A 27547-nucleotide genomic window follows, 5' to 3' on the forward strand; every position below is an offset into this window, starting at 1 on the left:
CACTTAACCCTCACTGTCCCACATCCAGGGACATCTCCAGGCATCCTGATTCATATCTGGTCACTGGATCCAGATGACTGGAGGAGAAAGTGAGGCTGGTGACCTAGCACAGTCCCTCCCACCAACTCATATTCATGTGCTTTGTCAATGGCATTAACTCCCTAATGTCATGGTCTTCTTTGAGAATGAAAGGCAAACATCACTATATACCATACAAATTAGATGGCTCGATGAATGGGCTGGACCTGAAGTCAAGAAGACCTAAGTTCAAATCTGAATTCAGACTTTTTCTAGTTGTAAGACCCTGGGGGAAGTTACTTAACCTCTGTTTGCCTTATCCACTGGAGAAGGAAATAGCAAACCTCTCCAGTATCTTTACCAAGAAAATATCATTGCCAGCTTTGATATGCCAAAGTCCACAGGGTCATGAAAAGTTGGACACTCTGAGTAACAAGGATGTCAACCATCATGCTAAAAAGAGACAAATAACAGTCTTGACTTCCAAGGATGTTGCAATCTCATAGTTGGAAGGGACTTGAGAGTCATTAGCTCTCATAGCTGAATAGGAATCTCTTCCATAACATAGTGTATTAGCATTAGAAGTGTAGCAATATAACCCAGAAACTAAATAATAAATAAATAGTTGTCAGGACATGCTATGACTTAAATGTAGGAACTTGTATAATTTATATGAGCTTACATTTACAATTTCTTAATTGTTGAATGTTGTTCAGCGTTTCACTATCTTCTTTCATTTTCACCTTTTTTCCTTCTTATTCCTGTTCCTGGATCAGTAATAATGGACAGGTGGATTTTCTGTGTGCTAAGGTCCCTCCATCTCTAAAATTCTTCTCTAGCATTTTACCCTTTTCCCTCCTTTCCCAAGTGAATATCTCCTCTTTTGCCCTCTTTCTTCACACTCGCTTGTTTTTCTTATCTATGGCCTTTCCCATGTTTCTTAATGTTCTCCTTATGGTTCTCTTTTTATAAGGAGGTGCCATTCTCTTTGCCCTATTTGGTGGCCCTCCTAATGGTCAACCTAACTTACATACCATCATCACATGATTCCTCTACCCATATCCCCAAGTCTTGAACTAGCTACATCCTAAGATTATAAGAATTTTCCTATAGTGGAGAAAATAAATTATCTGAATTCAAGGCCACCTACTTAACTAGTACCTCTTATGGGATTCCTGTCTTCTCCTTTCACTCTTTTGTTCCTGGTATTAAAATTTGTCCTGATTTCATTGCCAATCTTTGTGTTCCTGCCTCATTAACTGTTTTATAAATCCCAGGTTGATGTTGCTTCCTTGTACTTTCTGGATTGAGCTGTCTCTACTGGCCTCCCCAGTTTGTCCATGGTTATTTGGTTGGCTTTCCGTTTCTTGGTAACTGCCTGTCTTCCTTACTCTTCTTCCTAAGCCTTGAGTGCTGCTGGCATAAAAAAAATCACAAAATTATGATGATCAGGTCTACATAGGTGTATCCTTTCCAACATTAAATGAGTTCTCACTGCTATACAGTAATCCTTTTTTCAATTCTTCTTTACTTATCACATTTCCTTCAGAACATATTTTAAGTCATCTCTCTTGTCTTCCTTTAAGACCCTCACTTCATCTCTGTAATTCTGGCAGTAAATGACTTTACTGAGAAAGATGAGATAATCCAATTCAGGCCCCCCCCAAATCCTCCCTAGCTCAGAAATTATCTGGACTTTCATCCCAGCTTCTTTTCCTTCTCTTCAGTTCCTGTGAACCTTCATCCCTCCCTCATCTGTGATGTTGATCTCATCCCCTCTTAGCTCCAAACTTAACTTAACCACAGACCATCCCTTTTTTTCCATTCATTTTTAAATCTCTCCATCTCTAGGGCTCCTTCATCCTTTATAACAGTACTCAGGTTTACCTTATCCCAAACAAATACCTTCCACTGACTCTGTTACTTCCTCAAATTACCATTCTGTCTTCTCTCACCACACTTACTTGGAAAACTTCTAGAAAGAGAAGTGGACTTCACTCCCTGTTTCCATTTCCTCACCATTCATTTTTCAACCCTCTGCAATCTGGCTTCTGCCTCTACCATTACATTGAATCCAGGGTCACAAGTGATATCTCAATTGCCCAAATAAGTCAATCAAGATATATTTAATAAATGCCTACAGTATTCTAGGTACTGTATTCAATACAAAGGCAAAAGTGAAATGGTACCTGTGGTCAAGAAGCTTACATTCTAATGGGGGGAAGGGTGAGTCAATGTACATATTTAATTATATACAAGATACATATGAAGTAAATTGGGGAAGGCATCAGCAGCTGGGAGGAGTGTAAAAAGTCTTCTCAGGAGATGATATTTGAGTTGTCTTAAAGGAAATCAGGAATTCCAAAAGGCTCAGATGAAGAAGGAGAGGAATGGATGAATGCAAGGGCAACTGGGAAATAGGAAATGGAGCCACACATGTGAACAACAACAGCAAGTAGTCCACTATGGCTGGACCATCATTGCTCCTTTCTCAGCAGCATGAGACTTTGTTGACCATCCCCTTGGCTTCTGTTATACCACTGTTATACCACTCTCTTCTCTATTCTTCTTTGACCCTACCCTCTTCCCACCATATTGAACTCATTGACTATTGGTTTCTTTTCTGGTCTCAACCCATTCATACCACCATTTATCTCAAACTCAGTATGATCCCAAGCTGAACTTAAAAATCTGTCCCTCCTCCTAACTTCTCTATTTCTACTGATGACACCAGTATTCTCCCTGTCATTGTAGGTCATTGTCTCTTTTTCTGACTCTTAACTTTCCACTTCCAATCAAGTTCCAAGTTTTGCAGATTGTTTCACTGTAATATGTCTCCCATCAGCCCATCTTGTCACCACTTTCTTTTAAAGCTTTATTTCTTTTTGTCTGGGGTGTGTGAGGTATTCAGGTAAGCCTAGGACTTCTGGTATTAGGACTGGCAGAGCCCTTTCCAGGGCTGCTCATCCACCTTCACCCAAATCTCACCTGTGGCTGCAAGCAGTGAAGGCATGCACAGTGACCACTCCCCAGTCAACCATCTCAGTAGATGGGCTAAACCAGGGTAACCAACAGGCTTCAAACCCCTCAGCGAGTTAGGGTGATGTCTACTGCAAACATGTGAAGGCTTTACCAGGTGGAATGGGCTGATGAGAACAATCCGACAGCCATGAAGGTGGCTGAAGCAGGTGCTGGGGAGCTGGGGAGTGCTTAGGGTTGAACTGAGTTCAAAGATGCCAAGGCCCTCCATAAATCTCAGCCCTGTGACTTTTGTTGTGTCTTGCCACTGGTCTCTGATGACTCTGGAAAGGGGACTGAGGCAGACCACTTTGCACAACTCTTGTCTCACTTAAATCCAGTTCTCATGCAAGTCAAAATACTCCATGAAATTTTGACACATTATAAATTTCTTGACTAGAGTATTTTAATAACTTCCTACTGGGTTTTCTTGTCTCTATTATCTCCCTTTACTAGTACAACCTTTTTTAGCATTGCCAAAATACTCTTTCTAAAGGGCAGGTCTAATCGTGTGACTCCCTATTTATTGCCTGATGACTAACATATACATTCTTTAATCCAGGACCCATGCTTTCAAGATCTTCCATAATTTGGCTCCAGCCTTCTCTCATATTCCTCTCTTTCACACACTGTATTATAGCCCACACAAACCACTGTCTCAATTTTCTATCATTGCCCCCAGAGCCTAGCATATAGGAAGAACTTAATCTATGTTTTTTCATTCCATTCCACCATTACCAAGACTGAGCTCAGCCACCACCTTCTCTATGAACCCCTATCATTAGGGAATATAATAACCCCAGATAGAAGTGATTTTCTCTTTCAGATTTCTTCATAATAAAAATAATGTTTCTTTAAAAGAGGAGGCAGTATGGTACATTGGGAAGTTTGAATTTTAGTTCCGCCATTTATATGTCACTTGAAAATCATTCACTTATTCTGAGCCCCATTTGCAAAATAAATGGATTGGATTCAGTGAGAATAGGGATTGTTCCATTCTTTTTTATTTGTATCCCCGGGCCAGCTCAGTGACAGAATGGATAGAATTCTGGGTCTAAAGTCATAAAAACTCATCTTCCTGAATTCAAATCTAACCTCAGTCACTTGCTAGCTGTGCAATTCATTTTACCTTGTTTGCCTCAGTTTCCTCATTTATAAAATGAACTGGAGAAGAAAATAACGAATCACTCCAGTATCTCTGTTAAGAATACCCCAAATGAACTTATGAAGAATTAGAAACCACTGAAACAACTAAACAACACCACACAGAAACAATTTGTATCTCCAGCACCTAGCATAGTTTATGGCATATTTTATAATTTTATATATACAGGTATATAATATATATAATTATATATATTACATATTTTATGTAATGTTTATTATACAAAATGTGTATATATATATGTATATGACATATATAATTATATATCAACCATCAACTAACAAGCATTTATAAAATACTTATATTTATATAATGTTTGTTAACTGATGGTTTGACTTCTGAGGTTCTTTACCCTTCTAAATCCCTGCTGCAGTGGTTCCCTTGTATACTTTAAGGTTTACAAAGCATTTTACAGACACTATCTCATTCAGTGCTCACAAGCATAATGAAAGCTTATGGAAGTATTATCATGTCCACTACACAGATGTAAAACTAAAACTCAGTGAGATTAATTAAAGTATCTAAAAGTCACACAGCTAACAACTAAGAGGATAATCTCTAAAAAAATAAAAATCAAATAATTCTGTCATTAAATTCATTGAGGAACTTGAGCCTTTGGAAGGGAGAGCAGAGAAAAGAGAGCAATTCTAACTCTGGTGTGGATAATAGGGGTTAAGAAATTCAGAATAATGGTGATAGAGTAGTATATCATTAATCCTTCCATGACTACAACCAAGTTTTGTCATTCATTTCTAGGACAGTCCCACATATCTGGACTGGCCCTGGTTTTATTCTGAACAAAACTACTCAAGGTTCCTCCTCCCTTCCTTTGCTCATGTTTTTCCCCCACTTGGGAAACCTACCCCTTTTCATCAGTAAAATTCCTCTCCATTCCGGAAGGTGTTCTGGATATAAATGACAACAGAAGGAAAGGCACGATTGAAGAAATGAATGGGGAAGTAATTATACCTAGTCAGAATCATCATCATGTGTTGGAGAGAAGCTTGGAAATATGAGTAGGGGTCAGACTGTGGACCACCTTTGAGTGCTTGGAAGAACAGTTTATTTGGATTTTCTCCTACCAACAGCAGGGAATCTTTGGAGGTTTTTAGCAGAACTAGTGACATCATAATCATATTTTGGAAGTAGTCTGGCAGCAGTGCATAGGATAACTTAAAAGAGAGACTTGTTGCATCTCCTACCTTGCCTAGTACATTGATACTCATTGGGTCATAAGACTCCTGAATCACTGAGTGTTGTAGTAAAAGGGCAAACCAAATGATTGATAATTTTTTCATATTCCAAGTGCTTCTTTCTTTGGATCAGAACTTGAAGTTATTCCTATAACTCAATCCCAGGATAATTCCTTCAGTACATAACTCAATCCCAGGATAATTCCTTCAGTACGTCAGATGTTATAAACTGATTCTTAGAGAAACTATATTGACAGGGTGCTAGTCAGTTTACCTTTGGATGAAACTACCCAGGATAACCATCAAGGAAAAGGAAAAAAGGAAGGAATTAAGCATTTATTTATCATCTACAAGGGGCAGATGCTATGTGCTGTTGTTGTCGTCATCACCCTTAGAGTATTTCTTCTTTGTATCTTGGATTTTCTTCTTTGTACATTGTATCTTTGGAACTGTAGCTTAGTTGACATGTTTGTGCATTTCTATACTCTTTGGGGACTTTGGCAGTAAGAGTGTGGTTTTGTATATATGCATCTGTATATATGTCTATGTGTCTGTATGTATTTATATATTCTGTTTGTGTATTTGTCCTTAATTATGGCTGTCTTCTTTAGTTTAGGGTGGGGAGGGAGGGAGAAAAAAATAAAAAGTGCAAAGCAGAGTACAAGAGAAAACAGAAGGAAGCACAGAAAAGCTGGGTAGCTTTGAAAAAATTTTTAGTGTTTATTAGTTTTTAAACAGTCTGAAATGGAAATTCATGGTGGTTTTATATTGAATCCTTTATGTTCTGCTGAGTACATGGAAATGTTCTTTTTTTCCTTGTTTTTTTTTTATTTAAGTTTTAAAAACATTTTTTTTAAAGAGTAGATATAGGGGCCGGCTAGGTGGTGCAGTAGAATAGAGCACCAGCCCTGGAGTCAGGATTACCTGAGTTCTGGTCTGGCCTTAGATATTTAATAATTACCTAGCTGTGTGGCCTTGTGCAAGCCACTTAACCCCACTGCCTTGCAAAAACCTAAAAAAAAAAGAGTGGATATAAATCATATATTTGGTACAAAACCTACTTTAACACATTGAGGGAAAATTCGAAGAACAAGCTATATATATTCTACTTCAAGGAGAGACTCTGCAATCTCTACCAACTGCCCTTCCTTTCACCACCTTCTTTTAAGACTCATTACTTCTTGTCTAGAGGGTTTTAATAGCTTCCTAACTAATTTGCTTGTCTCTAATTTCTCCCTTGTCTTGCGCTGCTGCCAAAGTGCTGTCTAATAGAAAGAGAGCTAACCATGGAATTTGCAAGATCTAGGTTCAGTTTGTTTGTTTCTCGGACACAAATGGTCTGTGGATCCCTGAGCAAGTCACCCTCTTAACGTCCCAGAAAACATTCTAAAACTCAGTTGCAGAGGAGTTACTTAATCCACATTGGGAGAGGGTGTTCTTAACATACTTATATATCATCTATCTATCTATCTCTCTATCCATCTATCTATCTTATAGTGTCTTTTAGTACAGAAATACTCTAACTTGTCTGAAGATAAAACAAATTAAAACTGAAAAATACAGACTTTTGGATTAATCTTTACCTATCTACAGTGATGAAATCACAGGTCAATTAAAAACAAAAATGAGAGGGCAACTAGGTGGTGAAGTGCATAGAGAGGAATATGAGAGAAGGCTGGAGCCAAATTATGGAAGATCTTGAAAGCATGGGTCCTGGATTAAAGAATGTATATGTTAGTCATCAGGCAATAAATAGGGAGTCACACATGGACCCTATAGTCAGGAACACCTAAATTCAAATTTGGTCTAAGACACTTGTCAGATACTAGCAGTGTAACCCTGGGCAAGTCATTTAAACTCCATTGCCTTGCAAAAAAATAAAAAAACAAAAACGAGCCAGGCTGTACTATGTGGTAAGTGCCCATGATGAAAAACAGACCTTGCCTGTTCTCAAGAACCTTACTTTTTATTGAACAGACTAGAAATTATCTAGGTCGACATTTTTCAAATGAATTTGTCCAGAGTATAGTTTAAGACTTAGAATATATTGAAAGAACTCATAAATTCTGGTTTATGGAGATTGGAGGATATGGAATTCATACAGGATAAAAAGAATTTTGGGAAATTTTGTAAAAAGTAGAGAGATACTTTATTCTATTTTCTTTATTCTTTAAGTATACAGAAATTCTTTTTATCCCTTGGGCCTTATGTCCTAAACCTTAGCTTTATCAGATAGCTCTAGGTGTATATAGCTCTAAGTACATATAGCTCTAGGGGATAAGTAAAGAAAATTCTAAAACAAATACATTCCTAGCTACAACTTCTATTATACTTAATTGTCTTTATCTAGAATCTTAAATCCAAGGCTATTAATAGATTCCATCCAATTTCTTTGCCCTAGAGAAGTATGTAATTGGATTGACAAACCTTTGTGAAGAGAAACACAATTTTAAATAATAGTGTAAACTTCTATCAAGCTATAAATTATATATATGTATATATAAATATGTGTGAATTTCATATATATGTATATATTTATATAGAATTCACATATACATTGCACACATACACACACACACACTCAGTTTAATAAAAGAGTTGGTTTGACTGTCATATCCTGTTAATGGCAGCAGTTATGCAAGGGTTCTTTCTACCAGAAAACCACCAGGAACCCCTTCTTTCTGGCAGGGAGCCCCCATGTCTAAATCAGGATTAGAAATGTTAAATAGTAGTCAGAGGGATAAACTGTGGTCAAAATCCAGAGAGTCAGTCAACATGCTCATGCCAGTGGAGCTCGCAGAAGTAGGGAATTGGGTGGGTGGAGGATGGGTCATATACCAGAGTAGATAGATCTAACCAAGTTTAAGGCAAGCACAAAAACCAATTTAGTGACAAACTAGGGTTTCAAAGAGCCAGAGGAGGGAAGAATAAGACAGGAAGGTACTCAGGGTTGCCAATCAAATGACAGTTTGTCATCCATATTCAGCTTCTGCTTCAATATAGTATCCTTTTGGGCAGCTAGTTGGCGTAGTGGATAGAGCTCGGGCCCTGGAATCAGGAGTACCTGAGTTCACATCCAGCCTCAGACACCTAGCTGTGTGGCCTTGGGCAAGCCACTTAACCTTGCAAAAAAAAAAAACCCAACCATTTAGCATCCTTTTTATCAGTGGGTCATGCTTCTGTTTCTTACAGGCAGCTTGATTAGGATTCTGTCAGTAAATTGATACAAATTAATCCCAAAGTCTCTATTTTTCAATTTTAATTTGTTTCATCTTCAGGCAAGTTAGAGTATCTCTCAACCCCTTTTCCTCTACCAAGTGACAGCAGGTTCTTTCTGCCTATATACTATGGTCAAGGCTCAGTAAGTTGAAATTGTATTTTCCATAGTTCTCATTATCTCTCCTCTTCCCTCTCCCCAGCCCTATGTCCCTAGATAAAGTGAATCTGAGCTTGAAAAGAGAGAGATAGAAAGATCATGAATCTAGGCCTGGAAGGGATTTTGGAAGCCATTTAATTCAACACTCCCATTTTACAAATATGGAAACTGAGGTCCAGGGAAATTTGCCAAAGATCACAGAAGTAGCAAGGGTCAGAAGTGGGACTGGAACCCATGACTTCTTGACTCCAGAGTGAGTACTTTTTCTGTTATATCACATTTGAATGCACTCCTGGATTCTGTTACTAGAATTAAAATGTCTTAAAAACTTCACGGCTACCATCCCTCCTCTGCAACATCTTCATTAAATGCTACAGATTTTCTCCTCTCTTCAGTCTAGAGTGCATCTCTCTCCTCACCTCTGCCTCTGGGAAGCCTGTCCCCATCCCATCATCACCATGGTTTGCATCCTCTCCCAAAGTGGTCTTGTATTCATTTTGTATGATTATAAGCTGCCTTTGGGCAGAAACTTTCACTTTTGTCTTTGTGTTCCCCTATTAGTAAGAGCTCAATTATTAATTGCTTTTTTATGTTAGTGGTATTTTATTTTTTTCCAATTACAGTAAAGATAACTTTCAACATTTATTTTTGTAAAATTTTGAGTTCCAAATTTTTCTCCCTTTCTCCCCTCCCTCACCTCTCTCCAAGACAGCAAACAATCTTCTATAGGTTATATATGCCCAGTCATGTTAAACATTGAATTAATTGTTCATTGGATTAATTAATTATTGATTGAAGCATTGAAATAATCTCTCCAAGCTCAAACCAAGCTCCTGACTCCAGGTCTAGCTCTTCCCTTACACCACCAAGACCACACAGACGGCAATATTCCTTTTTGGTCATTGAAACAGGGAACAAGATTGTCCTCATGCTCCCACTCCAGGCTTCTGCCTCTCCTTCAGAAGCATATCACTAATAGCTCTTCTGAAAGGACTAGGAACAAAAGCCGACTCCAACTGCCAGCCTTCCATTAGCTTCAATGGAGTCCAGCAAACTCTTTTGCTCCTTTGAGTTCTTTTGTTCATCAGAAACCAGGAAATCATTCAATTAAATTTATCAAAGCATCATCTCCCTGCCGCTCACAGCCAGGGCAGAAATCAGCGGTACCCTTGGAATCTTCCATTGCCATTAATTACATTTGCCCTTCTCAGGAAACAGTGAAAGAATATTTTTCTTTGAAAATCTACTCTAGTTTTCTTATAAAGGAGAATGATGAAGCCCATGGAGATTTCTGTAAGTCAGTGTTATTACTAGACCCTAGTTTGAGCTTGGACTGGGGCTGTTTTCAGTGAAAAAGAAGAACAGCAAGATAGTAGCTTAATTGTTCTTTTAAATATCTACTTTCATAAATTTACCTTTTACCTTTGTCCCCTGGATTTTATATCCTAATAATGTTTTCTGCCTAGAATTCTGATTTCTTTTTTCCTATGAATCCCATTCTGTGAAGAATCCTGGGACTTGCCTTTTAGATAAAGTCCAAACTCAGTCTGGCATTCAAGAAAATTTAAAAATATATAAAATATTTTGCTTTTTCATAAATTCGTGTAAAGATACTTTTTAACATTCACTTTTTCCAAATCTTGGGGTCTAAATTTTCTCCTCTCACTTGCCTCCCTCTTCCATAAGACAAGATAAGCAATTTAATATAACTTTTACATGTGTAGTCATATAAAATATTTCATATTAGTCTTGTTGAGAAAGAAGAAACAGACAAATAGGAAAAAACATGAAAAAAGTGAAAATGTAGACAAGCTTTAATCTGTATTCAGACTCAATTCTTTCTCTGGATGTTGATAGTATTTTTCATCTTAAGTCTTTTGGAATTGTCTTGGATAATTGTATTGTTGAGAATAACTGAGTCATTCATAGTTGATCATCATGCAATATTGCTGTTTACAGTGTTCTTCTGGTTCTGCTCACTTTGTTTTGCATCAGTTCATGTAAGTCTTTCCAAGTTTTTCAAGATCATTTTCCAGATTATATCCTTCTCCTCTGCAGAAGCCATTTAATGTCTCTCAAACATGCCATATATATTTTCCTAGTTCCCCATCTTTGCCTATATGTCATTTTCCTGGAATTTATGTCCTTCCCCATCACAGCATATTAAAATCTTGCCTGTCTCTGAAGGGTCGTCTCAAAAACCATCTATTTTATGAAACTTTTCCTGATTTCCTGAGACAGAATTTTATCTTCCCTCCTTTGTACACATGTGTGAATTAGAATCTGTTCCACTCATACAGTATATTATTAATGTGCCTCTTCTATCTCCCCAAGTACATTGTAATTTCCTTAATCAGACTGAATTTAGCAGGAGACCCTGACTACAGTTGATGTTTAACAATTTGAATAAATGAATGAAAGAATGAATAATTCCAACTTTGCCCTCTGATGGGAGCAGAAGTAGGAAGAGTGATTGCATGAAGGTGGTAAAAAGGACACAATTAGAGATGGAAAAATTCTCCTGAGTTAGAGAAGGAGTGTGTGCATGTACGTGCCAGAATTTCCTTGGGTCTACAAGATTGACTTTGGCTTCCCTTATTACCAGTGCCATTGGATCCATTCTCCCTCTCAACAATTAACTTCGTCATTCCTCAGATCATTACATCATAGGAACAGAAGCATCCTACCCTCTGGCACATGGATTTAGAGTCTAATACATAATCCTTAAATCATTTTACAAACATTAAGTAAGCTCCCATTCCATTCATAGCCACATCTAAGATCTGACAGCTGAGGTGTAGGGGATAAGGAATAATATGAGTCACAAAGTATTTACATGAAAGTGTAAGTGTGTACATAAAGGGAATGGCAGGAAGAGACAGTATTTAAGATTCCTAATTAGACTTGCTGCCTAATTTTTACCCTTTACTTGATTCCTTTTAAGACTTTATCTGATTTCATGTTTAACATAGTTATACATGTATATATAACCCATATCAGATTACTTTCTGTCAAGGGAGGGAGAAGGAAAGGAGGGAGGGAGAAAAATATGAAACTCAAAATCTTACAAAAGATGAATGTTGAAAACTATTTTTACATGTAATTGGGAAAAAATAAAGAAAAATCACCTAAAAATAGACTTTAGCTGATTTCATTTACTTCTCATGGTCTCATGATCATTTCCCTACCTGATTTAGATTATCCTTAGTTTACCTCTATTTGAGAAATTAACTCTTTCTTCAGTACAATCACTTAATCAGTAAGAGCACTTATTAAGTGCTCTCAAGGAACTTATTAAGATGACATGTGCATATGTAAGAATATGCAGAATAGATATAAAATGAATACAAGATAATTCATTGGAGGAGGGTCCAAACAGTTGCAGGGGTCAAGAAAGGCTTCCTTGTAAGAAGTATTGCTTGAGCATAATCTTGGTGGAAGGAAGGACTTTGTGAGTAGAAGTGAAAAGGGAAAGCACTTTAGGTATGGGAGACAACAAAAGAATGGAGATGGGAGATGAAAAGGCTGCTTTGACTAGATGATAGAGTAAGGGAAGAAAATATAATGAAACAGGAGAGGTGGGCAAAGGTTGAGTTAAGTGCTTTAAAAATCAAAGGAGTTGATACTTTATTCTAGAGACAGTCTCCACAGTTTATTGAATTGAGGGGTGACATGTTCAAATATGTACAATTATGTTGCAGTCACAACATAGAGGAGGGAGAGACATGAGAGGGAGACCATTTAGGAAGCCATTGCTGTAGTCTAAACATGAGGTGGCAAGGACCTTGAAAGAAGATGGTGACAGTAAAATGAAATACAAAAGCATTTATTAATCACTTACTATACTAAATTCTGGAAACACAAATAGAAAGCTAGTTAGTTCCTGCTCATTGGGAAAGAGAACACATTGGAGAGTTTAGCTTCAGGACCACACCTTTGGGAAGAAGTGCCTTTTGTTTGACAATAGGAATGCTTTTTATTATTGTTCGTGTGTGTGCACACATGGTGCACATGTCGGTCTCTGTGTCTCTCTATTCAATAAATTGTGAGTTTCTGGAGAGTAGGGTTTCTCTCTTATCCTTCTTTCTCCTTCATAATGCTTTGGATGTAGTAGGTAATCAGTTGATTTCATTAGACTTGCTAGTTAAATAATGGATTTATGGAAATATACAGATATATAAGATCACTGGGTTAAAAAATCATGAATCTATTTTAAAGAAAAACTGAATGGAGTTTCTTCAAAGTCCTGGCCCTAGGGGAGTGCCAAGTAGGTGACTATCACTTTGTCTTTAGTGTGTCACAAAGAGGGTTGAATTATGTGATCTCTAAAGATCATCAGTCACCCAATATTTGTTAAGTGTCTATTCTCTGCTAGGTACCTAGCTTACCATGACAAAAATCAATCTTTCATTTCAAGGGACTTTCATTCTGCAAATAAATAATAAATATTAATAAATTTTTACTGAAAAAATAAAATAAATTTATTTTATGTGAAGACAACAAGAACCATATGAATATATGGAATGCATACTCCTAGTGCTGAGGAGGCACTAGCAGCTGCATTCATCAGTAAAGGCATTGTCTAGGAAGTAGTGATTTTGCAGGAAATGTAGGAGGAGCTAAGTTTGAAGAAAATCAGAGATTCTAAGAGATAGAGGTAAGAAGGTAGTACATTCTAGGCATAGGAAATAGACTGTTCAAAGTCAGAGAGTTGGGAGATAGCATCTGTACAGCTGAGAAACAGGAAGAAGGCTGAGCTAGGTTATAAAGGACTTTCAATGTCAAACATAGGAGTTTTAGCATTTGATCCTAGAGGCACTGGTGAACAATTGGAGTTTATTGAGACATGACAACGTCTTCTTTAGGAATATCTCTTTGGCACTTGTGGGAAAGATGAATTGGAGGAGGCAGAGAGGCTGGAGACAGAGAGATGAATTAGGAGGTTGTTGTGAATCTAGGTGAGAGGTAACAATAGCCTCAGTTAGATTGGAAGCCTTGTGAATGGAGAGGAGATAACTTTGTTGGGTTATAGGTTTTAAAGATGAGGTCTCAGAAATGGCTTTCTCATTTTATAGATGAGAATATTGAGGCTTAGAGAGCTAAAGGAATCACTCAAGGGCCTATAGAAGTGATTGATGAGTTCTCTTCCATATAAAGTCCTCACACATTAGATGAACTGTAATAGGAACACTTCATATAAGAAAGTTGGATTAGAAAACCTCTATTCTCCCTCGAAGTTCTCAAGTTCTGTGATTTTTTAATGTTGAAATGAATTAGAAGGCGAGAGTTTAATGTGGGCTGAAGTCATAAAGAAAGATATTCAATAAAAGATAAGATTTAAAAGAAGGATAAAATATGTAAAATTGGACTGGGCATTCTACTGGAGTGGAATTAAAAAAGGATTTTATTTGAAGAAAAAAAGTAAATTCCCTTTAATTGGATGCCTTTGGAGGCACTCATCTATTATAAAAGGTAATGCCTCTCTGAAGGTAACAGTCCTACTAAAGGATTTGGGGAGCAGAGCTTAGAGACTCTCAGGTACCTAGTCCAGCTTCTCATTTAGTATTAGGATTAGATTAAAAAACTGTGGTAAAGAAGAGTTAAGTGACTTGCTCACGGTCACATTTATTAAGGAGCAATATCTGAATCCAGGGCTGATGAAGCTAATCCATAACTCTTTCCATTGCACTAGATTTCCCCTGACAGTGCTCACTTGTCCCCACTTAGGAAAAAAGGCCTAGTAACAAGAATGGAAGATTCTTGGTAAGCATCTTTTAAAAAAAGAGGGGACCAGTTATCTCCTTTATATCCTCTATCACTACTTGGTCCAGCAGTAGTCTTGCTGAGACAGGGCTCAGAGCAAAGTGGGGATGGACTAAAAATATTGGAATTATGGAATTCCAAGAAGGAATAACTAAATAGGGCAACTAGGCAGTCCAGTGCGAAGTGTGCAGGGCCTGGAGTCACAAGAACCTTAGTTCAAATCTGACCTCAGAAACTTGCTAGCTGTGTGATCCTAGCCAAGTCACTTAATCTTATTTGTCACAGTTTCTTCATCTGTAGAATGGACTGAAGGAAATGTCTAAGTACTTCAGTGTCTTTGCCAAGAAAGGCATCCAATGAGGTCATGAAGAATCAGCCTGAACAACAATGATGTGACTAAAAGATTACAGGACTAGGAATAACACAATCTGTCTTGGTTTCAGAGAGGTAGTACTCTGCTAATTCTCTTCTCTAATCTCTTTCTACCTCTCCACCATCCCTTCTTCCTCCCTTCTGATGCCTCACAGTCTTTCTTCTTCATCCCTGAAGGTGGGTACTGTCCAAGGTTCTATCTGTTTTGCTCTTAGCTATTCAAACAATTTCTCATCCACCTAATTTTATACTGTCATCTAACTTCTCTGACTTTCCATTTGGTACGCAGGAATAGAATGAGAGACTTTTTTTTTCATGTAAGAGATTTTGCTAAAATCTAGGCAGATTATATCTATTACTCTCCATGACTGATGAAGATAAGATTCTTTCTCTCATTAGATTATAAGCTCCTAGAAGTCTTTCTTTTTTTTCATATTTATTTTCCTAGTGTATTATAGTACAATACAGTGTTTAATAAATTTGATTGGGGGCAGCTAGGTAGTACAGTGGATAGAGCACCAGCCCTGGAGTCAGGAGTACCTTGAGTTCAAATCCAACCTCAGACATTTAATAATTACCTAGCTGTGTGGCATTGGGTAAGCCAGTTAACCCCATTTGCCTTGCAAAAACCTAAATAAATAAACAAACAAACAAACAAATAAATAAATTTGATTGATGGATTTTCCTCTCATGACCACTGTGCAACACAGTGATAATGGTCAGAAGTAATCTGTGTCCTCCTAACTATGGTGCTAGCCCTCTATCCACTCTGCTATGCTCATGCTTTATATCAGATCACACAAATCTTCTATTATCCTAGCCTTTCTTTGATTCTCCTTTTTTCTCCCAAACCAAAAAATCCTTTCTTTGCTGGATATACATTTTGCAGAACTTCAGCTCTTCCAGGGCTGTGCCTCACTTTTATACTCAACCATCATTATCTGCCCTTGCTTTCATCTTCTGTTCATGTCTTTTCAGAATTGGGTTTGCTCAACAACTTCCCTGTAGATCATCATTGATTTCTCTAAGCAACTTTCCCCTTTCCTCATCAGAATTGTTTCTCTAAAAATTCAGTTCTTTGGAACATTCCCTCCTTCTAAAACTGACTTAGCCTTTAGAATTTTAGTCCAGGGGAGCCTACTTACCCTTTCTTTGAACCCTTTAAGATCTTTCTGCCAAAAATCTGGAGTACATGCTATATAATTATTATTACTGCCTATCACACAGGGTTATTGTGAAGATAAAAGGGTATAATCATCTTGAAAGGGGGAAATAGTTTGAAAATTTGAAAAGGGCAATATAGATACATTACCCTTATTATAACTACATATGACATTCTGATTAGTGGAAATGTCATCAAAGTAGAACAGACTTTCACATCACTTTTCCTCTGAACACTTTTTATTAAGCTTTTGTCATCATTCAAAAGTATATCCCTTTGTTCCCTCTTAATCCAGTTTTTATTTCTGAGTATTAACTCATAACTTGCCCTCAAAGCTACCTCCATTCTTTCATTTAAACTTCATCAGAAGATGTAAGTCTTCCAAGAAGTTCAGATCCTGACTCTTCTATTTACTTTTGTGTGACCTTGGACATATCACTTAATTTCTTTGGGTCTTTGTTTCCCTATTTGTAAAATGAAGGGATTATGTTCAATGACCTCCAAGACTCTTTCCAATTCTAAATCCAGGATCCTGTGTCTCTTTCTAAAATGGCCAATAAATGAGCCAAGGAAGAGAAAGGAAATCATAAAGCTTCTTAATCAGAACTAAGCACTTTCAAAAGCATTTTACCCAGATTTAGCCCCACTCCCAAATGCACATTAGACCATAATTATATCCTTAGCATTTATAGCTTTTGTATCTGGCTAAGAACCTAACATTATTTCCTAGGGTGAGGCTGGGAGGGGTGCAGATTAAAACAAGATTTATTGGTGTTTTTAGTGACATTGATTGTTAAATAATCAATGTCAATCCTAGACAAAATTGTGGTCTCTTTTTGATTCTCCCATTTCCTCTACCTTTGTTCTTCTCTTGGTACCTTTCCCACTCACTTATAGTCATAGTCCTCTAATTGTCCCATCTCCAAAGATCTCTGCTTTCAATTGACCTCTGCAGACTGGCAGCTAAATCTGGATAAAATGTGCATCATTTATTGTTGACATGGTAGAACCAGTTAGGAAATAGACAAGCATTTTTCTGGAGCTATTTAGGCCCTTACTATGATGATGATGATGATGATGATGATGATGATGATGATGATGATAACCATATCAATAGCAGCAACAGCTAGCATTCATAAAAAGACTTAATGTACTTTTAAGTTTTTTAATAATCTATAACCCTTTCAGGTTTGTAAAGTACTTTACAGATATTTTATCCTTAACAGCAATCCTAAAATCAAATTAGTACTCCTTTTCTTATTATCCCTATTTTCCAGTTGAGGAAATTGTTGCCAAAGGTCATGTAGTTAAATCAGCATATAAGGTCAAATTTGAATTCAGCTTTCTGACTCCAGATCCATCCAGATCCATTGCACCCACCTAGCTGCCACTAACTAAGCCTGCTATAATTGCACCTAAAATAAGGCAAAACAGGGTCTTGTCATCTAGATTCTGAGGCCATATTACATTAAAAGGAATAAGATTCTGTTAAACACAGAGATGCTGATAGCAGCAAAACAGAAAAACTAACAAAGACTTGAAAAATATAGAGGAAAAGTGGATGGATATATGTAGACTAAGAACAGTAATGGAAATAGAGGAAAGAACTGAAAAAGTGTTAAGATATTTTACATGCTGGTCTGGTAATGGGGAAGGAGAAAAGTTAACATTCTCATTAATAAGAATGGAAAAGATCCTAGTGGCCTTTACAGTACATGTGTAGTTGAGGCATTTTTTGTTACAAAGGAAGATTCTTACAGAAGACATGTTGGGGAGTCATTGAAAAGTGCCAGCAACATTTTTTAAAGTGCCAAAAAAGAAGTTAATTTAAACATAAATAGTTGTTGAGCAAATTTGATAGTTTATTTGGATGTTTGATGTTGTCTCTAGTAAAACATAACATTTTCTTTTAAGGCGTGGCTCTCTGGGGCTCTTTGATATAGAAACAAACTATCCTACCAAACTGTCTGAATAATGCTTGATCATATTGGCATTATTTCAGCATGGTTTAGTAGTAATTGATCTTGGGCATGCTACTTATTTAACTTCTTAAGGCCTCAAGGCTAGAGAATTTCAATCTTCCAGCTCCAAAAAAACCACCTTTAAGGATGGCCCTAAAGAACTGCATAGACTATAAGAGTTGTGAATTATCTCTAGGAATCATCCAGTCCAACCCTCCCTGAAACATGAATATTACTGACATATGGCCATGCACTCAAGGACTTTTGTAAAAAGTACTCACTGCCTCCCAAGGTAATCATTTCCACTTTTCAGTAGTCCTGAGTTTTTTCCTTTATGTTGTCCCAAAATATGCCTCTCTTTATTTCTAACATCAATTACTCATGGAATGTTAAAGTATATAATTCATTTAAGAAGGTAGAGAAGTATGGACATTTTAGACATGTTCCATATAAAAGAAGAAAAAAATTGGAAGGTTTTGCCAGAAATTTTAAGTGGTAACTATTAGCATATAGAAAACTAACAAGTAAAAGAACTCATTCTGGTACCATATGAGATAAATAAGATGTATCTCTCTCATGAGTTGATGAATGTGTTGTAATAGGACTAACGAGATCATGGCACTCTTCAAATGGATTCATGGACTCATAGTTTAAAGCTAGAAGAGAACTTGCAAACATTGTACAACTCCTTCATTTTTGAGACAAGGAAACTATAACATAGAGAGAAGAAGTGGCTTGCCCAAGTTCACACAGCTAATAAATCTTTTGACTTGAATTGTGGAAAACTAAAGAGGTATGAGATGGTAGAAGGTCAAATGTTAGCATGTCTTTCAAAAAAAAGGTAAGAGAACAGCATCAGCAATCCATAAGCTGGAGAGTATGACTTGAATTCCTAGGGGAAACTCTAGAATGTATCATTAAAGAGATGTGGCATATATTAGAAAGAATTGATTACAAAGAACTAACATGGCTTTATCAAGAATAGATCTTTTGGGGTTTTATTTTTTTAAACAATATTACTAAACTAGTAGGTAAGAGGAATGCTGTAGATATATAAATTTTAGCAAAGCTTTTGATAAGATATCCTATGGATTCAAAGCTGATGGGATGGCCAGAGTCAAAGAATAGTTCTCAGTGATTTAGTGTCATCATGGCAGGAGATCTCCAATGGCATATCTCAGTGATCTGTGTGTGACATTGTGCTATTTAACATTTTCATCAATGATTTGCTTAAAAAGGCTTATCCAATATACAGATCACAAAAAGGCAGTAAAGAAAACTAGCATACCAAATGATAAAGATTCAGGAGATTCTTGTCAGTCTAGAGCATTGTCTGAATGTAATATAAAATTCAAAAAGGAAAAATAAGTCTTGTATTTAGGTGCAAAAAGCCTACTCTGGGGGGCAGTTAAGTGTCGCAGTGGATAGAGCACCAGCCCTGGAGTCAGGAGGACCTAAGTTCAAATCCAGCTTCAGACACTTAATAATGCCTAGCTGTGTGACCTTGGGTAAGTCACTTAACCCCCCCCCCCCCGCCATTGCCTTGCAAAAACAAACAACAGTGTCATGGATTATAAAAAGCCTACTCCACAATTAAAAGATGAAAGGCACTTGATCCAGAATGTCATTTAAATTATTGGGGGTGGCATACATCTTATCTAATGTAATTGACTAAGACTGACCATCTACCATTTCAAATCCTGTCAGTCTTAAGTAATGCATATCACCCCAAGAGGCTCAGGGCTTCTCAATTCAAGGAGAAAAGGACTGAAGATCAACTTTTGCTCTTGAGCCCAATCATTTATATGTAGACCAACTTGAGTAAATGGCCTTTCATCACCACCACTTTCTGCTGTCTGTGGTCTCTTGAATTCTAACTCATATCTTAGATTGCTGTTGAGTATCCAGTGTTGCCCTGCATTTGATGGTTTGGGAAAAAGAAAAAACAAGGCCAAGAGACTCCCTCAGGAGCCAGACCATCTCCAATAGTCCCGTTTCCTATCAATCAGGCCATGAGGTGGAATGATTTTGGTAAAGACAAATGAAAAGAATACTCTGCACAGCACACCCCTCACTTTAATAAACATAATTGTGCAACTCCTGCCACCAATTACTTGGTTGGTTGGTGTGTCCTCTTCAATACTGGTAGCAGTAGATTGCTCAAGGTTTCAACACCTCTGTCCATTTTCTCATCAGAATAGTATAATGCTTCTAAAATATCATTATCAGTTGTGAATAATGTAGTATCTCCAATACGTTCCTGAATCCTTCACAATTTCTCTTTTAAATATGTACTTGTCAACTAATACAAGTTTTATTATCTTGTTGGTAGAAAGTAGATGACCAACTACTTGGCAAATATGTTGTAAGTGGGAATTTTATTCATGTATGGGTTGGATTAAGTAGTTGCTCAGGTCACTTCCAGTTCTCAAATTCTGAGACTCAATAACTTTTAACTTTAGGGCTTTCCCCCTTTTCAGGATAGCTGCTTTCAGAAATATAACATCAGTGAAACTCTTAGGAAATGCTATCTATCCACAAAAGAGAGTGATAAATTGACCAGCATCTATTGATTTTTTAATTTTTTTATCTATTGATTTGATGTTCAGTAAAATCATACTATTTTTAGGGGTTATAGAATTTCCATGTGCTCAGCTGTGCCACATAGTGGTAAAAGGCATATTCAACTCTACTGGTTACATCAACTACAGTAAAAGAGGTTAGGGAGTTAGGGTGGCATTTGATCTTGACCTGAGAGATTATATTCTCAAATAGATAACCATATGGGTAGATGTTTTGATGTATTTTCACAGTTCAGACACAGGTTTGGGGAATACTTTGACCATCTGAATTCCCTTAATAGTGTCATAGTATGGATAAATTTAGAGTTGGAAGGGACCTTAGAGACCATCAAATCCAGCTTTCTCATTTTTTACAGATGAGGAAATTGAGGCTACAGTGTCTAAGTGACTTGCTCAGGATAATTGAGGGGACAATTTGAACCCAGATCTTCTTGCCATTGCTCTGTCCACTACAAGGTGCTGTTCTGAATTGTGGATCAGAAAGCCTGGTTTCTAGTGCCTGAATGACAACTTTGCAAATATAGGCAAGTCTCTCTTGTCTTCAGTGTCCTCATCTGTAAAATAAATTTATTGAACTAGTTGGTCTTTATATTTCCTTCTAAATAAAAGGTTGCATGAGGACATACCAGAAGAGTAAATTATTTAAATTAATAATCCATTTATATTTCTGTAAATAAACAAGAATCAGAGCAATATGTCATATAACTAATTATAAGTTTAAGTTCCATGAGGACAGTTCATGTCTCTATGTCTCAGCTAAACTTGGATTCTATTATCACATACACAATTGTCTGTACCCAGTACATACTTGAGAAGTGTTTATTGAGTTGAATTTTAAGTAGTTTGAAAAAGTTAATAAAGTATATCCACTTTACTGAATTTTTGTATAACCTCTAGTTCAGTCAATTAATAAAGCAACTTAACCTAGGGTCCACAGGCTTCACATAGAAAGACTTATGAAATTGGATGAGAAAAAATTACATCTTTATTTTCACCAAAAATATAACAATTCCTTCAATTATAAGTTTTTGAAGAAATATTTTGAGTGTCAAATAAGCTTGATCAGACTTGCCAAAGGGATCTCTCCCTCTCTCCCCTCTCCCTCTCCTCCCTTTCTCCTTCTCCCTCTTCTTTCTTTCTCTCTGTCTCTGTGTCTCTCCCACATGCCACACACACACACACATACACACACACTTGAGAACCCCCAATTTGAAAATAAAAATTCTGTTTTTTAGATCTCAACATGTATCCCTTCAGAATGAGAGAAATTATTATTTTTCCCTCTATTTAAATAACTAGTTGTTAATTAAGATAAAGATTTTTCTTTCTATTTCCTCATTCGGAAATATAGCCCTATAGATTACTAAATCTAGTCTTTGAAGAACATTATTGACCTTGTCCCCTAAATTTTTCCTATGAAAACTGTCTTATCTAAAAGGAATTGTTGCCCTACTCAAAAAGAAAACCTTACAAACAGAATCTAATATAAGTGAATTCTGGCCCATTGTGTTTTACCCAGGCTTAGATTGGGGCTAATTTCTTTGTCTAGATTGCCCAAGACTGGGGGTGATCTGGGAGTAAGAGAGATATAATCAAAGACATGTCCCCAGAATCTCATTAAAATGGTCTGTCTTGCATTCTAATATTCACTCTCATATTATTTACTAATCAGAGTTGATTGTCACTGTTGAACTCTTCCAAGGGCATATAAGCATCAAGAGGCCTCTAGAAGACTGGTTTTTGGTTTGTGAGAGACAGCCAGATGACCATCCTTTTATTAATTATCTGTTAGCCAGAATTAATAAAATGATTAATTCCCCAGAAATTATATTTCTCAAACTTTTTCATAAGACCCAGAATTTAATCCCTGACCTAAGTCCTTTCAGATTTCTCAGATCTTTGTCTCTTCCATTTTTGTTTACTGTGTCTGTGTGTGTGTGTGTGTGTGTATTGTATTGAGCTGTGTAGATACTATTTATGCTCTAATAGAATATGTGCTCCTTAAAGGTAAAAGCTGTTTAATTTTTGTCTTTATATCCCTAGTGACTTTCATATACTAAGTATTTGAGAAATGCTTATTGAATTGAATTGAAGAAAGCAAAGCAAGGGTCAGGGGGCTGGAGGATTAGGAAATGAAACTGGGGTATAATCTGTGACCATTGGAATAAATTTGCTCACAAGAGTTGAAGGTGTGGCCTCAGTCTCTGGGTTTATACAACAGGATTAAAGCACTAAAATTACAAGTATATTCTAAAATATCTTAAGATAATTGTTGATGACAGTATGACCTAATGTGCTTCTTTGTTTCTCCCTTCTCCCTCACAGGTGGACAGTCCCTTCAGTTCTGGGAGTCCTTCCAAAGGGTTCTTCTCCCGAGGCCCTCAGCATAGACCCTCCAGCCCCGTGTCAGCTCCTGTGAGGGCCAGAAATAGCCCAGGCTCTCCCAAAACGGTGTTCCCTTTCCCCTACCAGGAGTCCCCTCCCAGATCTCCACGTCGCATGAGCTTCAGCGGCATCTTCCGATCCTCCTCCAAAGAGTCTTCCCCGAACTCCAATCCATCTACCTCACCTGGGGGAATCAAGTTTTTTTCCCGTTCGAGAAAAAGTAAGATATTGATCATATGGTTTCAGGTGGGTTCAGGGCTGTGGGTGAAACCATCAATGGCTCTGTTTTGCCAAAGAAAAACCCATGCTGATATGAATGCATCAGGTGACCATTCTTTGCAGATGACATAGTGATGAACAGTGACTCAGGGTATGTTGAGAACAACAACAAAATCTCATGGAAATAGAAATATTCTTCAGCTAATGTTTCTTGCCTCATACCAATAAGCTACACATATTTCCCTATGATACTTCTGTGTGTTTGACTTTCTGAATTTTCCATCGATCTTATAGATGTATGAATAGACTGTTTTTTTAATTTTCCCCCAGATAAAGCCTCTACCTATCTAAGTCCAGATGCCAAATAAGAATCAACTTATAATACCTACATCTTTCTTCCTCATCTTTTTCTTCCCTTTTGACTTAGTGTTTTTTTATTTGGTGTTTACCAGAATCACTGAAAGTAAGACCCTAAAACTAGGTTGACATGCTCTTCACTGAATGTCCTAGGCAACAGCAGAAGAGATGGGGGAAGATGAGGAAGGAAAAGGGTTGCATTGGAAATATATTCATTATGTAAAGAGTGATAAATATTTTGGTTTAATCTAATATTCATAAACTAAAAATGTTTTAAATACAATTTCCTTTATATATTCAAGGTTGAAAAATGTTGATAACAGGATTAGTCTGATGCAAAATGGTCTTTGTTTTTCCCATTCCTGCTACTCACTCTAAACTTTATTTCAGTCCCTCCTTATTCTATCTTGGCAGCCAGTCCTTTATCATTATTCCCATGAAGGACAGGATCTGATTAAATAATTCATTTACTAGCCCATCCAGGAGTATTTGCCTTTTTAAAAAGGACCTCAATGGGAAAGTGTACCTATTCAAAAATAATAAATAAGACTATCTAATGGCAGCATTGTAAACCCTTGGGGCAACTGAATTGGGGAGATAGCTTGCATTAGGAAATGGAAGCCATCCAGAAACCCTGTAATAAGAGGGCACAGGCAAATCATTCCTCTTAAGGCTTACTATGAACTCACATTCTGTAGAAGTTGTATTATAGAGGTACTAAAGGTACAGAAATATATAGTTGAGAGAAGTGGCCTTCCCAGGTGACGTACTGTGCATCAGAATAGCTCATGTCTGGAAGCATTCCCAATAAAAATCAGGGGTGAAACAAGAAAGCCTGTTATCACTACAGTTATTCAATATTGTGTTAGAAATGTTAGCTTTAGGAATAAGAGAATTAAAAGAAATTGAAAGAATTAGGATAACGAGGAAACAAAACTCTTACAGATGATATTGTGGTATACTTAGAGAATCCTAGAAAATCAACTAAAAATTATTTGAAACAATTAACTTCAGCAAAGTTGCAGAATATAAAATAAATCCACATAAAATCATCAAACTACAAGAGAGAGGAAAATAAATCCCATTTAAAGTAACGTAGACAACATAAAATACTTGGGAGTCTACCTGCCAAGACAAACACAGAAACTGTATGAAAACAATTACAAAACACTTTCACACAAATAAAATGAGATCTAAATAACTGAAAAAATGTCAATTGCTCGTGGGTAGTCTGAGCTGATATAATAAAAACGACAGTTCTACCTAAATTAAATTTCTTCAGTGCCATATCAGTCAAATGATCAAAAAATTATTTTACAGAGCTAGAAAATTAGTAACAGAACAGTTTATATCAGGCCTAGACAAAAAAAATATAGAAACAAAAAAATCTCTCAGGGTCATAACCTGCTGTTTAATGTAATTTGTCATCCTGGTTTTGTGACAGAATAGATGGCACAAGTTATAATAATAGTTATTAAGTAATCAGCAAAAACAAAATTTCTTTAATTTTACTTAAGTTTAAAACATAGGTATATATTCTTTGGTGCTTTTAAAAAGGATGTCTTGAAATTGGCCAATAATGACAGCATTACATTTTCATAAAGACTGGTTTCCTGGAAAGACTTACATGAACTGATGCTGAGTGAAGTGAGCAGGACCAGAATATTGTACACAGTAACATTGTGTGATGATCAACTATGATGGACTTAAGTCTTCTTCTCAGCAATGCAATGTTCCAAAAGACTCATGATGGAAAATGCTGTCCATTTCCAAAGAAAAATCTATGGAGTCTGAATGCAGATTGAAGCATACTATTTTCACTCTTTCTGTTGTCTTTTATTTCTCGAGGTTTTCTTCTTTTGTTCTGGTTCTTTTTTTTAACAACATGAATGTGGAAATATGCTTAATATGATTGTACATATATAGCCTATATCAGAATGCTTGCTGTCTTGGGAAGTGGGGAAAGAAGGGAGGATTGTAGAAGAATTTAGAACTTAAAATCTTATAAAAATTAATGTTGAAAACTATCTTTACATGTAATTGGAAAAAATAAGATACTATTAAATGGAGAAAAAGACTGATTTCACATCAGAATAGGCATTGGTGGGATTGAGTTGTGCAAAAAAGGTCCAGGCATATGAATCTGACTCTTAAGGTGGGGCCTAGCAGGTAAACAAGAGGTTGAACCAGTTATCTCCCTTTGATCAAGTAACTAGTACTCCTGAGACTGAATTAGCTGTTTTACTGTCTTATTTTTCCAACTGAAACATTTTCTCTCATGGTTTCAGATTTATATATGGAACAAAGGAGACACACAGCTGGGTTCAGATGCCCTTAGGGAAATTAACAGGAATTGCATGGTATGGTAAATGTGCCATTTACTAAACACTCAAAGACTAATGGAACACTGGTTCCAAAGCAACATTAGATATCATCTAAGCCAGTGGCATCAAATTCAAATTGAAATAGGGCCACTAAGCCATACATAAGGTATATATTAGGTATATATTGACTTAGAAAATCTCAGCTGACAGTGTCTATGTTTTATTACATATTATTTATATAATATTGCACATTACATAAAATATTGCCTAATTACATTTGAATTTGGTATGGGCCATGGGCTTCATGTCTAATACCTCCTATTTAAGCCAACCCCTTTCAATTTCATAGGTGAGGAAACTGGGATTAAAAGAGGAAGTAATTTATTTAAGATCACATGGATAACCAATGGGACAAGAACCTGGCTCTCTTGGCTAAGTTCCCTAAATCCTGCACTCTTTCTATTAGGTCACAGTATCATAGGGAACCCACAAGAGAGCCCATGTCACAATGTCTTTGTAATGTAGAGTCACATGCAACTTTAATCTCCAAATATCTTTTCAATTTTTATGCTATAAATAAAATCCTTGTAACCTCTGAGCCCTTACTGAATAACTCTTCATTGGACTTTGCATTCATAACACAGAGCTATTAAAAATTTTCTGTATTCTTGATGAAGTCAGTGTTGCAAAGGGAGTTAAGATGTGTGTTCTCCCTCCCCATTGGCTTTGTATAATCATTTTCTGGTGATTAGGAGTTCAAGTATTTATTTAGGGAAAGGAAAATAGACTATATTTCCCAAGATCACAGGCACTTCAACCAAGTCAAACATATTAATAATAGAAACAAGGATCTCATCTGTCAAACACACTTAACACACTTCATCGATCATTAACTTATGTCCTTGGCCTGAGACTCTAGCATAGTCCACCAAACTCGTTATCTTCTTTTTATAGATTGTCTGGGAGGGAGGCCTAGTATTTCTTCCCAAGAATTGATCTGTTCTCCAGTGACTCCATCTGGCTGTTTGTGTTGGTAGAAGAGATTATCTCTTACTATTGCAACTTGAAACCTAGTACTATATTCCTCCCCCTCCCATATTTATGCCAGCAAAAATAGGTTATAATGAATTTCAAGTGCTTACCTGCTTCAGGTGTCTCCTCTTACTCTGGTTCCTCCTCCATTCAGTTACCAAAGTGATTTTCCTAAAGTGGGGATTTAACTCTTTGCACACTATAATCTACAATGCTTATTGATTGACTAACTGAACTTAGAGGAGATATGAAATCAAAAAAAGACATCAAGACCACCTAAGAAGTCTATGTGTGTAGAAATGGAAATGGAATGTTTGTGTGACAAAAACTAGGGCTTTTAATCTAGAAAATGGAAGACTTAGGTGGAGCAAGATAGTTTTTGTTAAGCCAGTTGAAAGATCTGAGGGATTGGACTTCTCTTATTTAGCCACCAGAGGAAAGAACCAGGAGGAATAGATGAAAGTTGGAAAAAGACAGGTTTAGGCTTGAAGCTTCCCAATGATGAGATCTGTCCAAAACTGGAATGGGTTATTTTGAGAGCTGGTGGGTTTCCTCCCTTTCGAAGTCTTTCAGATGAGGTTAGAGGATGTCTTGTTGGGTAGAAGTTGGATCACATGGCT

At 36.8% G+C, this 27547-nt stretch overlaps 1 protein-coding gene across 6 annotated transcripts in view; it reads left to right on the top strand.

Moving 5' to 3' along the window:
• The window catches only part of PRKAG2 (protein kinase AMP-activated non-catalytic subunit gamma 2), a 443517-nt gene that overhangs the window by 179061 nt on the left and 236909 nt on the right, over positions 1 to 27547 (top strand). For all 6 annotated transcript variants that reach the window (XM_074193311.1, XM_074193312.1, XM_074193316.1 and 3 more), the window contains exon 3: positions 22936 to 23215. In XM_074193311.1, coding sequence (XP_074049412.1) covers positions 22936 to 23215 — 280 coding nt within the window. The remainder of the gene's footprint in view (positions 1 to 22935; positions 23216 to 27547) is intronic.

The sequence above is a fragment of the Macrotis lagotis genome, chromosome 7 (assembly GCF_037893015.1).
Source record: "Macrotis lagotis isolate mMagLag1 chromosome 7, bilby.v1.9.chrom.fasta, whole genome shotgun sequence".
NCBI classification, from domain to species: domain Eukaryota; kingdom Metazoa; phylum Chordata; class Mammalia; order Peramelemorphia; family Peramelidae; genus Macrotis; species Macrotis lagotis.